Source organism: Apostichopus japonicus, chromosome 16, assembly GCF_037975245.1.
Source record: "Apostichopus japonicus isolate 1M-3 chromosome 16, ASM3797524v1, whole genome shotgun sequence".
NCBI lineage: Eukaryota > Metazoa > Echinodermata > Holothuroidea > Aspidochirotida > Stichopodidae > Apostichopus > Apostichopus japonicus.
This window is the reverse complement of record NC_092576.1, coordinates 587,775-603,695: the sequence shown is the minus strand read 5'-3', so window position 1 is coordinate 603,695 and position 15,921 is coordinate 587,775. Positions and strand designations below refer to the sequence as shown.

The following is a 15,921-nucleotide window of genomic DNA, read 5'->3' as shown; positions in this document are numbered from 1 at the left end:
TAATATGTGATAAACTATTTTTATATTTCAATCTCTAACAGATTTAACCATCGAAAGCTACTTGAATTTCTTTCGGACGAACTTTCCAGATGAGACAGTTCCACCAAAAACGCACATCCTGGAAGACCATGGTATACACGTCATCACAACATGCACATCATGGAAGACTATACCCTTTATCACAATATGCAAATACTGGAAGACCTTGTTATACCATTCATCACAGCATGCACATCCTGGAAGACCATGTTATACCAGGGAGTTTCCATAACAACTCCCTGGTTACCCTTCATCACAACATGCACATCCTGGAAGACCATGCTATACCCTTCATTGCAAAAAAACACACTGGACTAGGCTTGTTAGGTAAAAAGGGGTCGAGTCATGCATGGCTGAACAAAACCAGATTTAATATCCGCAGGCTGAAGAATAATCTTGCCATCTTAAACTCCACCATGGTCACACACTGGTCCAGACTAAGACAGGAGCCTGCAGGCATCATTTATCCAGAAGTGTCTATGCAAACAAAATAAATGCAATGACTACCACTCATCATGTGTATGCACTAATCAGTGGAATACTTGTTTGGTCATGTCTGTTCTACAGTAGGACAATATTACTCTGTGTGATATCCAAGCAGCGTCCATTCAGATTTGCATTACTGGCTTTACATGTATGCCAACATCATCCTAAAATAATAACAAATCTGGAGCCAGAGACTCATGCAGATTGGATTTTTTTGTTCTCATTGCTTCAAATTTAGTATATATTTGGTCAATTTATCTAGGTTATAAATCCATTTGGGTGGAAGGGTGAGTGGAGGTGATTTCACCCTGTTTGGTTTAAACCCTAAATCCACAATGATTCTGTGATATCCACCATGTATTATTATACCACCATATGTACATGTCACTACACTGCTTTAATGCTGACAAACACACCTCGAAATATATTTAATGAGTTTTACTTCATCTTTCATGTGTTCTCATACATTACTTACTTGAGTGAACACGACAGATTCCCTAATGTTTTTCACTCCAAATCAAATCCTCACCCGTCCCTCCCCCACCTCACCCTCCCTCAGCCAAAAATATAAGGTCACCTCAAGTTTCGATCTCACACAGAAGCATGATATTCCCCTACATGTAAGGCTTGCCATCTTTAAATTTGCTTTTCGTCTTATTTGCATATGTCTAGTCTACTACATCTGATTTGCAACTACGTTTAACTGAGAGCCGCTCAGATCTGTTATATGCCTATGGTATCTTGGTTGGTGGCATGGCCTTATTTGTCTCACATGGGCTAAGTTTAGGCTTAGCGATTGTGAGAAATACAACGAGAACATGGTCGTGGTAATTCTACTAAGGCTTATGTTGGGCCATCTGATGTCGGCCTAGGCCAGAGATTGGATTACGAAACTCGTGCTAAGTAACTTATATACGTTACAAAACCTAAAACCCTAGGGTCAGCTTAGTGCTTTGTTACTGATTTTCGATTTCCTCTTTGAAAATACATGTTTATAGTCGGCGCCATAAAATTAACTGATGAAAGCTAACAATTATGTCATATTACTTCTCTTTGGCTTTAATCTTTTATTGGATTCTACCGCAATTAATGGTCACTCGAAACTATATTCATGAAACGTTTTTCCCTTCATAAATGGCAATCGAGCAGCTAAAAATTCGATATCTCATATTCATGATGAAAATAACCGTCTTTATTAGTTAGAAGTGATAATACGTACGTACGTACGTAATAGGTTCAGTTATGATTTTATTCTCGGGGTAAAAGTGCGTGAGGAGAAACGATAAAAAATAAGCAAAAATGGATTCCTTGGGAGAAATAATTTATGTTTCTACAAATCGTTTTGTATTTCCACCGTTTTTACTTTAAAATGAAGAATTTATCATTTCTTCGATTAAGCTGCAATTAAAACCGGCGTCTATGGGTATACAATAATGCAATTTTACACACAACTTTAACGTTTCAAACGCATTCATTTCATCATTCTCCTTATAAATTACAGAACGTTTTACGATCTTGCTCCATAATATATCTATATGATCTCATATTTCATTCAACCAATGTAAACTTCCGCGCTATTAACTTCTCAAATCAGGACCTCTATGTAAAATATCTTTTAACGGCGACAGAGCGTTTACATTGTAGCTGCGTAATTTGACACCGCTACTGTTTCGGTCAATTGTTAGCGCCCCAATTACCATTGTGGTATCGCTAGTTCGAACTTACACCACTTCGACGTTCGACTTCGACCGCTCAACACGACGAGCTATCAACGACGTTAATCGCCTACATTAAAGGCATTAAAGACTCGCCCAACCGCGTGCGGCCATCTGAAAAAAAAAAAAAAACTTTCTGTTGCTTGCAAGTGACGTTTTTTTTTTCGTGTCGCTACAAAATGCAGACAGTAATGAAACGTGATACCTTAACTGTTATCTTTAGCTGGACCTGAGATGTCCATCGCTGTATCGTTTGAATACTGCAGCTGTATGTACTGACTGAACACTCGTGTCTAATTACATACGGTAGCAAGCTGTGTGTGTATTTTCTGGGATCGATGGTGGTGGTTAACACTTCTGTTACACCTCATTAGAAACTAGGTCAAATTACCGGCATTAGACGTTTCTTTTTGCGCGAGTCTTCACACCCTTTAGTCGCCTTATTATTACTTTCGATCGGATAATTCTTATCAACTTGGGAAACGTTACTATCCGACCGCTATAGATAAATTTTATTGGAACCGCATTCCTTTATTTCGTTACATTAACTTCTGTATTATTGTGAAGGATCTAAACATACTTTTAATTATGGATGGATCCTGTATTTTCTATTAAGTTATTCGCAACGGACCGAACCAGTGGACCGAAGTTATTTTTGCTCTGCTAGACGAACTGGTGAGTAATAATTTCGTTTAAATTAGTTACCGCCAACACATCACCGAAGCTTTAGAATACTTTGCCTTTCAATATTCGCAACACCCTCTCAATAACTAACTTCAAATATAAACTCGAAACTTATTATTGAATTATTTTTTCGGTCTTCTCTGTCCTGTTTGTATTTTATGTCAATTTGTTAATATGTTCATCGTACAGCGCTAAGAACTTCATCATCATCATCATCATCATCATCATCATCATCATCATCATCATCATCATCATCATCATCATCATCATCATCATCATCATCATCATCATCATCATCATCATCATCATCATCATCATCATCATCATCATCATCATCATCATCATCATCATCATCATCATCATCATCATCATCATCATCATCATCATCATCATCATCATCATCATCATCATCATCATCATCATCATCATCATCATCATCATCATCATCATCATCATCATCATCATCATCATCATCATCATCATCATCATCATCATCATCATCATCATCATCATCATCATCATCATCATCATCATCATCATCATCATCATCATCATCATCATCATCATCATCATCATCATCATCATCATCATCATCATCATCATCATCATCATCATCATCATCATCATCATCATCATCATCATCATCATCATCATCATCATCATCATCATCATCATCATCATCATCATCATCATCATCATCATCATCATCATCATCATCATCATCATCATCATCATCATCATCATCATCATCATCATCATCATCATCATCATCATCATCATCATCATCATCATCATCATCATCATCATCATCATCATCATCATCATCATCATCATCATCATCATCATCATCATCATCATCATCATCATCATCATCATCATCATCATCATCATCATCATCATCATCATCATCATCATCATCATCATCATCATCATCATCATCATCATCATCATCATCATCATCATCATCATCATCATCATCATCATCATCATCATCATCATCATCATCATCATCATCATCATCATCATCATCATCATCATCATCATCATCATCATCATCATCATCATCATCATCATCATCATCATCATCATCATCATCATCATCATCATCATCATCATCATCATCATCATCATCATCATCATCATCATCATCATCATCATCATCATCATCATCATCATCATCATCATCATCATCATCATCATCATCATCATCATCATCATCATCATCATCATCATCATCATCATCATCATCATCATCATCATCATGATGATGATCTGGATGATGATGATGATGATGACGATGATTATTTTTATGATTATTTTTATTTTTATGATTATTATTATTATTATTGTTATTATTGTTATTATTGTTGTTGTGGTTGTGGTGGTGGTGGTGGTGGTGGTGGTTGTGGTTGTGGTGGTTGTTATTGTTGTTGTTGTTGTTGCTGTTGTGGTTGTTGTTGTGGTTGTGGTGGTGGTTGTGGTGGTGGTTGTGGTTGTGGTTGTTCTTGTTGTGGTTGTTCTTGTGGTTGTTCTTGTTGTTGTTCTTGTTGTTGTTGTTGTTGTTGTTGTTCTTGTTGTTGTTGTTGTTCTTGTTCTTGTTCTTATTATTATTATTATTATTATTATTATTATTATTATTATTATTGCCCACTTGCCCTACGACAAAAAAAAAAACAAAAAAATAACAGATAAATTAACCAATGGTCATCACAACCCACTAAGTTTTGTAAATTGTAATATTTAGAATTCTTTTGTTATGTTCCCTACCAATGTAGATGAGGTATGTCTTGCTATATTAAATTTAAAACAAGAGCATCAATGATGCAGTATCTCAATACTGGAAGTTTTAATTTTTATTCCTAATTTCAAATCTTTGCTCTGTCTCTACAATTATCAATATCAATCATGGTACAACAAATATATAACTTGCATTTTTGCCACGAATAGTCTCTGCAGGTTACACTTTATCCTGCTAGTCTTGCCTTTAGCGCTCATTGCCTGTTAGTCGAAAGAACGACGTTGCAAGGTTTAGTAATGTCATAGAATATTTAAGAACTTGTTTTTTATGTGGTATCCTTCATCTTAGGTCCAGGGATGTAAGTGCAGCCAAAAAAAAAAAACCCGGAAAACTATTCGGAGACCCCGGGTGAATGCCGTCCTAACACATCCTACTCCTAGCTCTGACTACTTACACACTATCGTTATGTTAGGCTAGCTCAGAAGTATTAGCGCTAACACATCTTACCCCTAGTTCTTACTACTTACACACTATCGTTATGTTAGGCTACCTCAAAGTTACGAATACGTCGCAGCGAACTACGGAATAAAAAACAGTCTCACATTCGAATGCGATCACAGATATCGACTTTCATATGCGTATCCCGTAGATTTCCGCCGCTCACAAATATCACAAGCGTTAATTCCGAAAGTTATGTCGAGCACCAGCAGTTACGAAGATATTAATTAGCAGTCCAATCAACGTGAATTAGGCAAGGTTTTTCAAAGAACAGAAATGAGTTATGGCGATTTGAAGTTCGCACGTACGCAACGATATTCACATGGCACAATGTTGTACAGTGCAATGCGATGATGCGAAACAGGAATGGTATTTTGATTGATCGATGAGTGAAAGTTGAAGTTAGCTTGCTGCAACGGGCCAGGCATTTTTGCCGCGTTGTGTCTTTGATATTCGAACAATTTTGTGGAACTTTATTGGAATAAAAAAAAACCGGATTTCCGTAAAAATACGGAAGACTTACATCCCTGTAGGTCAGTCTCAGTTGGACTTTTTGGTCATATAGTTTGACGTCAATGACAACAGCCAAATTAGAAGAGGCGAACAACTCGACCATATTCTTGATGCCTGCCTTGAGAGCTAGGCCTATTGACCTACTGTATGTTACTGTAGACTGTAGTGGTGACTACCATCAAAACTGTGTCCACTTCTAGATATCAAAACAACCCACGTTTTTCCGCGTACCTAACTACAGAACAGAAAATTGTTCGCGAGGGTAGCCATTTTCGTATATCTAACATGTAGCTGTTATGAGTCATAGCCAATCTGCTACAAAACAGACTTGGGGCGGGGCTTAATCATCAAAAACGGACCTTTTTACTAAAAGTAGGGGCGGCAGCTCAGTGTTGTTTTAAGAAAGAAAAATCTTTTAAACATCAAATCAAGCAAATAAAAGCCATTAAATGTCATATACATGTAGTAAAATTCTTATTAATACCTACCTGCAAACAACAAATGAAAGTTTAAAATTTTAATAAAATATATAATACATAGGACCCTATCTTAGACGATACCACTGTTGAAAGACAGTTCTATTCTATTCTCTTTCATAAAACATAAGTTTTGGAGCGTGTGCAAAACAGGTCTGTCAAAGTGTGTTTTCAGTCCAAATTGGCCCGATTTGGACATCAATCGGTGAAAAAGTCACAGATTGAGATACAATTGTGGAATAAAAAATAGTAACTTTTGTTGGTCTATATGATATATTCTTGCTCTGGAAATTCCAGAGAAAAAGAACTTTGTTTGAAGACGCTGAAAAATTTTTAAGAGAAGAGAAAGTCCCACTTACTGTTACAATATCTCTATACATGTAATGTATTGAGATAAAAAAACGGTAAAAGTCCAGGTTATCATAACATAACAAATGATGTTCCTAAATATACGATGGAAGCTATAGTACAACCATTAACACATGTAATCAATCTTTCATTTTCAATGGGTGTATTCCCATGTCGGTTGAAAACTGCTAAAATTATTCCAAGCTTTAAAGCCGGTGACCCCAAGGTTTTCTCTAATTATGGACCTATTTCACTTCTCCCTTCAATTTCTAAAATATTTGAACGCTTAGTGTATGATAGGTTGTACACATTTGTACCAAAACACAACATACTTTCTTCAAATCAGTATGGTTTTCGAAATAATCATTCTACTTACATGGTAGCCTAAAATCTTATTGACAACATTTCTACCGGATTGGACCATAGACAATCAACTGCCGCAATTTTCATAGATCTCTCTAAAGCATTTGGTACTATTGACCATAATATGTTAACGGATAAGTTACTTGCGCACGGTGTACGAGGTAAAACGCATAGTTGGTACAAAAGTTATTTAACAAATCGTCACAATTATGTCCAGTTTGGCAGTAGTTCTTCCCAAATCTTGACTTTTAACATCGGTGTGCCACAAGGATCCATGTTAGGACCTTTGTTATTTATTCTTTACATGAATGACATTCACTATGCGTCCAGAAAATCTAACTTTATCTTATTTGCAGATGATACTACTGTGTTTTATCAAAATAAAAACCTTAATGATACTCTTAAGGATGTCGCATGTGAATTTCTTCATATATCTGAATGGCTTAATTCAAACAAATTATCTCTCAATATACTGAAAACAAACTTATAATATTTGACAATAAAATTCATGACACGAGCAATATAATGGTTTTATTAGATGGACAACAGATAAAAGCATCACCCCATACACATTTTCTAGGAATAACAATTCATGACAATTTAAATTGGACAGAAGACGTTCATTATATCTGTAATAAAATTTCAAAATGTAATGGCATTATAAATAGACTAAAAACCAATTTACCCCAGAGTGCACTCTTAATATTATATAACACACTTGTGTTCCCTCATTTGAATATAGTCTCCTTCTGTGGGGATGTACTCACAAAACAACACTTGGAAGTTTACAGAAACGTGTCATTCGTAATATTTGTAATACACATTTTAGATGTAATACTGCACCTCTCTTTAAAGAGCTTAACATTCTTTCTCTCTTTGATCTATATCATTATCAACTTGGGATGTTTGTAAATAAATTTCACAAAGGTATACACCCAGAAGCTTTCAATAATTTATATTGTAGTAACTCAGAATATTATACCTTTACCACTCGTTATAAACACTCTCTAAATCAACCATATTCTAGAACTAACCGCAGTCAATCCCAAATACGAAGTACTGGTGTACCATTTTGGAACTCACTTGATCAATATATCAAAAACTCAAGTACTCTTAACTCATTTAAAAGAACATTCAAGCATTACCTTTTAAATAATAGTACAAACCACCACGCTGAGTTGTATTGTCTCTTTGTATGGATTTGTTGATCTCTCTCTTCGCTTCCTCTTTCTATTTTTTCTGTGTTTTTCCTTATCTCTTTACTCTCTCTGTACTTATGTGATTTTTGAAATTGTCATTTTTGTTGTTAAGGGTCCAGACTCGAAATGTTTCTACTTACTTCTGGTTCCTCCACTTCCATTATAGCACACTTTGTACTTTGTTTATAGTTATTTCATCATAATTTGAGTAAATTACTCATTGACTCTGTTACTGTATATATATGGAAAGTGGAAAATAAACTTGAAACTTGAAACGTTAGACCTTACATGAAATGCCTTCGATATTGGATTAGCCTGAAATGCGACATCACTAGTAAAACACTGACTAGCAAGATCTTTCACTCATCTATTTGAAGGGTTTGGAAGAAATTCAAATCTGCGTTAACATGTTGTGGTCAGGGACGTCGCTAGAGGGGGGGGTGTGGGGGGTGTCTCACCCCCCCAATCTTGGTAAAAATGACGATAGTTGGAAAATTTGAGTGCGACAGTCGGAATTTCCGACTGTCGGAATTTCCGACTGTCGCCAGCTTCAATTCGGAATTTCCGACTGTCGCACTCTAATTTTTCTGACTGTCGCACTCTTATTTTCATATGTTCTTGTAATTTGTGAGTGACATAAATTTTTTTTATCAAAATTGACCTTTAATCAGTCATATTTACCACGTTTTCCTCGTCACATTGAGAAATTGTATCTCGCGATCCTTATACTCCACCATACAAAACTTCGTATGATTTTGAATACTCTAAAAAAAAATACAACGTTCGCCAGCTTCAATTCGGAAAATTTATGTATTAATTTTGCTATTGGGTGGGTCGACCCTGTTCGCCAGCTTAAAGTAAGTTCAGGATATACCAGGGACGTAGCCAGGGGGAGCAGGGTAGCGACTGCTCCCACCTTTGAGTGTCGAAAAAAATGTTTAAAAACTGTTGTTTTTTTAGCATGGTATTTTGTCAGTGCTCTTTTGATCTTGAATACTCGTCAGCTCCGTTAACTCGATTATAATCGTAATAACATGCAGGCCTACTGATTCAACTACTTACTTAGTTTGGCAGATGCAATTAGATAAATTTAGCCTATAGCCTATTTCAAACCTACAGTTGGCCACTGCGTAATAAAATACATATTGCCTACCTAACCTCACTCGATGGAATGTCACGAACCGTATGCACAACGACGACGACGACAAGTTCGTTCTCATCCGTTCTATGATTCGTCCTAAGTCGTTGCACGAACAGCATGTTATGAAACTAAGCTAGCAATCGTACGTGATACGCACTTCCTATAAATAATTATTACACTGTTAATACACGGAGATAACGATATTTTTTTAGGCTACGGCAAATTTGGCTGTCTTACAAAATACGAAAGTTTATATTGTCCATCAATTAAGTTCGTCAAATGTATTTAAGTCCAGACATTGGACAATAAACAAGAATCATCCTTCTGGAAAAATTGTAAAAGAGCACTATGTTTGTCTTTCTGATATATTATGTAAAAGAACATGTAAAAGAATTCAAGCAGGAAACAAAATCTGCTGATAATATGATATCATATGATAATGATGAAACTGGCAACAAATTGCACCAGATCGCATCTAAGGACCTTCAATTGTTCAAAAAAAATCTCAAAGGGGAGGGGGACACCCCCTCCCCTTTGACCCCTCCCCCATATCAATCGCAAAAAGTGCTTCCCCTTTCAAATTCCTGGCTACGACGTTGGGATATATATACATTGTCCCTATGGTATACAATTAAAACACTCAATGCTAATCTACGGAAGTTTAAAAGTGCCATCAACATAAGCAAGAAATTTGCCCCATAATGTACAAATGTATTGAAAAAAGTTCGGAACAAAAGTGCAGTCGCGAAAGATGGGGTGTCTGACTGACACTGACCGTATCGTTGACGATGAGTGCGGGGGGGGGGGGGGTACAAGGCAGCAGTCGGAATTTTCTGACTCCAAAACCCATCCAGTTGGAATTTCAGCCACTACACCCCCCCCCCCCCCCCCCCCAATCATCAGGCCTTAGCTACGTCCCTGGTTGTGGTAATAGTGGTACGTACTAGTCCAGCACATGTGGCAATGGCAAAGCACAGGGAAAACAATAAACAGCTGATATGACCTTTTCATGCCTGCGCAGTATATTAATCTCGCAAGAGGACTTACTACGAACTCACTCATTTTGAAATATGAATATATTCATTGAAATCGTAGTGAGTTGGAAAATCCAGAACAGTGAAAAAAACTTCCAGCCTCCACCGGGATTCGAACCCGAGCCTCCCGCCTTATATGCGACACCCTAACTACTAGGCTATGAATGCTGATTGCATGTCCAGAGGTTTGAAACCGTTAAGAAAGGTCGTAATTCCACTGTAGGCGTTTTTCACCTGTATCGAACAATACAATTTCTGTTTTGGTGGCATACTTGCCTTACTCTAGAGATCAAACATTATTATAACCAAATCGAAATCATTTCTCATTCCTAAAGCCGGATCCCGAAAGAGATACTTTGAACAGACTTTTGTTAATGAACTGGAGGTAAAAGAAAGGCAAATGAATATATGTAATTGAAGTCGTAGTAAGTTGGAAAATCCAGAACAGTGAAGAAACTTCCAGCCTCCACCGGAATTCGAAGCCAGGCCTCCAGCTTTATATGCGGACACCCTAGCCACTAGGTTATGAACGCTGATTGTATGTTCAGGTGTTTGAAACCGGTAAGAAAGTAGTAGGCGTTTGTCACCCGTATCGAACAATATTAGTTCTGTTATGGTGACATATTTGCCTTACTCTATATGGATCAAACATGATTCTAACCAACTCGAAATAATTTGTGATGCTTAAGCCGGAGATACTTTGAACAGACTTTTGCTAATTTATATATATATATATATATATATATATATATATATATATATATATATATATATATATATATATATATATATATATATATATATATATATATATATATATATATATATATATATATATATATATATGTATATATATATATATATATATACATACATATATATATATATATATATATTATATATATATATATATATATATATATATATATCTTTATATATTTTATATATTTTTTATATATATTTATATATATATATATATATATCTATATATATATATATATATATATATATATATATATATATTTGTATTAATATATATATATATATATACATCTATATCTATCTTTATATTTTATATTTTATTTATATTTTTTATTATATTTTTATTTTATATATTTTTTGTATATATTTATATATATAAATATATATATATATATATATATATTTGTATTAATATATATATATATATATATATATATATACCACTACTATTTATATATATAGATATATATATATATATATATATATATATATATATAAATATATATATATATATATATATATATATATATATATGTATATATATATATTTGCATATTTATATATTTATATATTGATACATTTTCTCTGATTTTTAGATATATAATATATATGATATTTGTTAGAAACTATGAGATGTCATTTCGAAAATAAAGCAGTTCTTCTCATTGGAGATTTTTGCCCAGAAACAAAATGTTAATAATCCATGATACTTTTAATCCATAATATATTTTATCTTGTGTATTTTGTCAGCTGATGATAATTTGATATTATAGATTGCTTAATTTATGTTACATACCTTTAATTGTAACTAGAATCGTAGAAAGCTTTAGAAAGACTTGCACTAGCTATGACAAAGAGTTTTTAAAGGCGATATCGCTCGTAGACTTTTTTTTGAGGGCGCTGGCATTATCGAGGTTTCAGCGAGGTTTAATGGGACCCCTATTAGGCCGTGGTACATCCCTTGATTTCGTTTCATTCCGTGCAACACAAAGAGGGAGGGGATAATATGTAAATGATAAATATGAAAATATTACTCTGAATGGATATTCAGTTGTCCCCACTTGCGATGCTGGTATATATGCTTAAAAATTGGTAAAAATCTAACAGAAATCGGGTCCTTTTGCGTTATTGTACGAGGCTATTTTCTACCAATCAGAAATGTCGTACGAGAGACATTCTTGCGGCATACACGAAATTTCGGCGAATCAACCAATCACAAGGTTTGTTAATATGGACAGAACAATTGTTCCGAAAACAAAAATGGCCGCGTTCAGTAGTGGAGGTGTTACACGAAAGTCGCTTCGAAAAAACTGTATTATACACGTTAAAGATTGCTCTAAATCAAAATTTATTGAACTGACAAGTAATTCATAAGAGAGATTTAAGAAATTTGCCTTGGAGTGGACACAATTTGATTGCAAGGAGGCAGAAATAGCCAGAAATTCCGCGACGGCGATCGGCCTAACGTTAACAATTTCAGAATGTGTTGGGGAAGTTTTACTACATCGAGACATATGATGATACCACATTGAATGTTACAAACGGTTTTGCGACATAACTAAAGTCAAAAGGCAGGCAAAACTCGCTGAAAAACGCGCTGCAGGTATGTACTAGTATTTTTGTCAAAAATATGTAAGATTTTGTATTAATCCATTTTTTTCCAACCAGCCCCTTAATTTTAGTTAGGCATAGCCTAGGCGGCTAGGACCTACCACTGTTTTTCCAAATTGCCCACTTGGAAATAAAATGTATGTTCGGCGTAGAGCTCAGCCAATTTGACTAAACTTGGCGAATTTTAACATACACAATATAACCACTATGCAAATGTAATAAAGCGATAGAAATATCTTGCTGGTGCAAGGCATAATATCTACTAGTAGTAGGCCTATGTAAATTTTACCCTAATTCAAATCTGGCTTTTCGAATTCAATCCAGAAAAGATATGCTCACACACAGTATAAGGTCTATTAGTAAACAGTTTGACTGTGATGTAAACAACACCATTGACCAGCATATTTCTTTCAAATGTCTCAACTTGTGGGTTACACCAGGCTGACAAAGCAAATGACAGGTTTGATCAAAAACACTGCATATAGCCTACTGCATATAGCCTACATAGAGCATATTTTATCAACAAAATTTAATTTTCTTGTTGTAATTTTCTTGTCATCATTCAAACATGAGCAATATACATAGTCCTGATACACTGATGGTATGCATGTACTTCTTAGTTCATTATGACTTATGGGAATGGGCCCTCAATAGGAAGAAGACATATATAGATTAATTTTTTGTTACGGCAAATACGGTAAACAAAATAAAAACAGTATTTACAAGGGTAGGCTCTATATATGCATTTTGAATTTGGAAAGGTAACCTTTTCTGTCAACTTGTGTAAAGATTGCGAGGTTACTTTAAATGCCTTTAAGAAATTCAAAGATTTTGCTAGAGCATGTTGCTGAACATTGGCAATTTATTCTTCCTTCAAATTATTAAACATAAAAGTTAAACTCTAAATATTATTTTCCTTTTTGATTATTGAATGATCCCAATGATTAGGGAGTAAAAGTTGGGGGCGAAATGCTTTGAATCTTAAGTAACAAAACTGTGGAGGCAAATAATCCTTGCTCAAAATTTTAAAACTTACCTTTCTTGTTGCAAAACATTATTTAACAGCTATTTTTTCTTTTAATTTTACTCATATAGAAACGGATGTAAACAAGCTGAATGATGATGCAGATGAAAACGAACCGCCAAGGAAACGCGCCCTCTGGTCCGACAATACAAGTGGTCCAAGAGAGTGGAGGGAACGCCACATGTTTCCGAATGAATGCTTCATCTGTCATTCCGTCAAAATGAAACCTTATAAGTTCACAGGGAAAAGACTGGTAGTGAGACTTATGAGGTGTGAGATTGTTAATGGTGGAAAGGATATAAGAATTGTATACCCAGTTGGTTGCTCTACAGGGCCAAGCGGGCATGAAACCCATGAAATGGATATCAAACTCAAAGACGCTTTTAGAAGGGTTCCAAAGGAACATAGGGCTAAGTCAGTTGATAAAACTAGACAGAGGTTGCCATCAACAAAGACCTTAGGATTGACTTGGCATGCAGAGTCAGACAAATTTCAACTTAAGAAGCAAGTAATGGTTAGTAATGTTGAAACCTTAACCAAGCAAATTGTTTTAAGCAAGCTATCATCAGTGTTTGATCCTCTTGGAATTATTGGGCCTATTATAGAAGTAGCTAAGATTTGAATGCAAAATAATTGGGGAAAAAGAACTTGATTGGGATGATCCTAATGTAGGGGGTCTAGAATGAGAAATCAGAAGGTGGTTGGAAAATTTAGTTAATTTAGACAATATTGATATTGGAATATGCTTGTGCCCAAAGGGTAAGGCAGACCAAAGAATGCATGTATTTTGTGATGCTTCAAGTGATGCATATGCAGCTGTGGTTTATTTAACAACCATGGGGGTAAATGGAATCAGGGTGCAGCTAGTATCTTCAAAAGCGAAGGTGGCTCCTGTAAAAGCTATAAGCATACCTAGATTAGAGTTGTTTATTTGAGAAACATTACTAAGATTTGTCGTGTGGAAATCCTAGATTAAGTTAAGTTTTTGTGGTAAAGTAAATTTTACTAAGAAGCGGTTATAAATTCCCTTCAGACTGTACACAGTCCAAGATCTTTTGCATTTGTATCAGTGAATTTTGGTATAAGAACATACCATATAAGGATACATGTTTAATTTAAGAAAGTGTTTCCGTGTGTTTGTGTCGAATGTAGACAGCAAGTGTTATATATAAGTTCAATATTATGTGATATAAATACTCCACAAATATCTTACTGTACATAGATTTGCAGTAATGAAGAAAGATTTTTGATGGTTAATGTATGAGTAAAATGTATTAATTTTGTTTTGTTTTTTATACTTGAGGTAGAGTACCTCATGGAAGGGGAGAATGTTCTAGAGAGTAAAGTAGTCTAACAATTTTGCACCTGCTATGTTATGAAACCAGGCAAATGCTTTCAAAATGCCATCTATTGTTTGCCCAACCATTCTGTTTTTGTTATGTAAAATTAGCATGTATTGTATTGAGTTACTGAATAGTGTGTTTTTAGAGACAGTGGTCAGTTGTAAACTGTTCTTCAGAGAGAAAGGTTGAGAGAGAAATGAGTATAAAACAAAACACAACTTGTAAAGACTGAGTAAAAGAGAAAGAGAAAAAGAGAGAGATAGAGAGATGAGCAACGAAATAAACGAGAGAACAAGCAAATTTCCTTTTGAGTATTATTTCACTTTGTCTGGTAAACAATCAGCCTTGGCAGTCATCAGGATGGGTAAGGATTTAATTTTTCCGAATGAACGAAATGCTCATGATCAGAGATTGGAAGTATTTTGTTGTTGTAAATTACTAGAAAAAATTGTATTTGGGATGATGTGGCCATATTTCAGGAAAATTGAGTATTTTACTTGGAGTCCTGTATCAGTCCCCACCCGGAAGTGTGGTAGTTTTTTTTTTTGTATTTAATAGTGAATATTGTATTTGGAAGGATGTAAGCATTCTTTCAGGAAAATTAATGAAAGGGAGTCTTATTTTAGCAATGCTTGGACTTAACTAGGAATGGTATCGTGTCGTCCAGGGGAGGTAGTATCTCTCATCTTCTTGCACCTCGAATAGAGTGGATAAGCATCTGTCTTTTGAGTCATCAGGCTTGAAAAAGTATTTCACTTTTGAATGAACAAAGTGCTCATAGTTTGAGTTGTAGTCAAATTTGGTTTGGGAGGGTATAGCATTCTTTCAAGGCAATTGAGAAAATCTTTATTTAAAGGAAGTCCATGTTACAACCTACCCAGTCCAACTTCTCTAAATACAAACAAAGATGTGGATGAAGTTTTGAAGATTATTGTTCTCTACCATAT

At 35.0% G+C, this 15,921-nt stretch overlaps 1 protein-coding gene and 1 long non-coding RNA gene across 3 annotated transcripts in view; both read left to right on the top strand.

Annotated features, from left to right (window-relative positions):
* The first annotated feature begins 2,044 nt into the window (after window positions 1–2,044).
* The window catches only part of LOC139983328 (uncharacterized), an 81,644-nt gene continuing 67,767 nt past the window's right edge, over window positions 2,045–15,921 (top strand). Inside the window, exons 1-2 of one of the 2 annotated variants that reach the window (XM_071996834.1) lie at window positions 2,045–2,915; window positions 10,570–10,795. In XM_071996834.1, the coding sequence (XP_071852935.1) occupies window positions 10,760–10,795 (36 nt within the window). In that variant the 5' untranslated portion in view covers window positions 2,045–2,915; window positions 10,570–10,759. The remainder of the gene's footprint in view (window positions 2,916–10,569; window positions 10,796–15,921) is intronic. The other variant, XM_071996836.1, reaches the window with a different exon arrangement.
* Window positions 11,943–15,274, top strand: LOC139982561 (uncharacterized). Its single transcript, XR_011798200.1, has 2 exons — window positions 11,943–12,599; window positions 13,703–15,274. It is a non-coding gene; the product is annotated as an uncharacterized lncRNA (long non-coding RNA).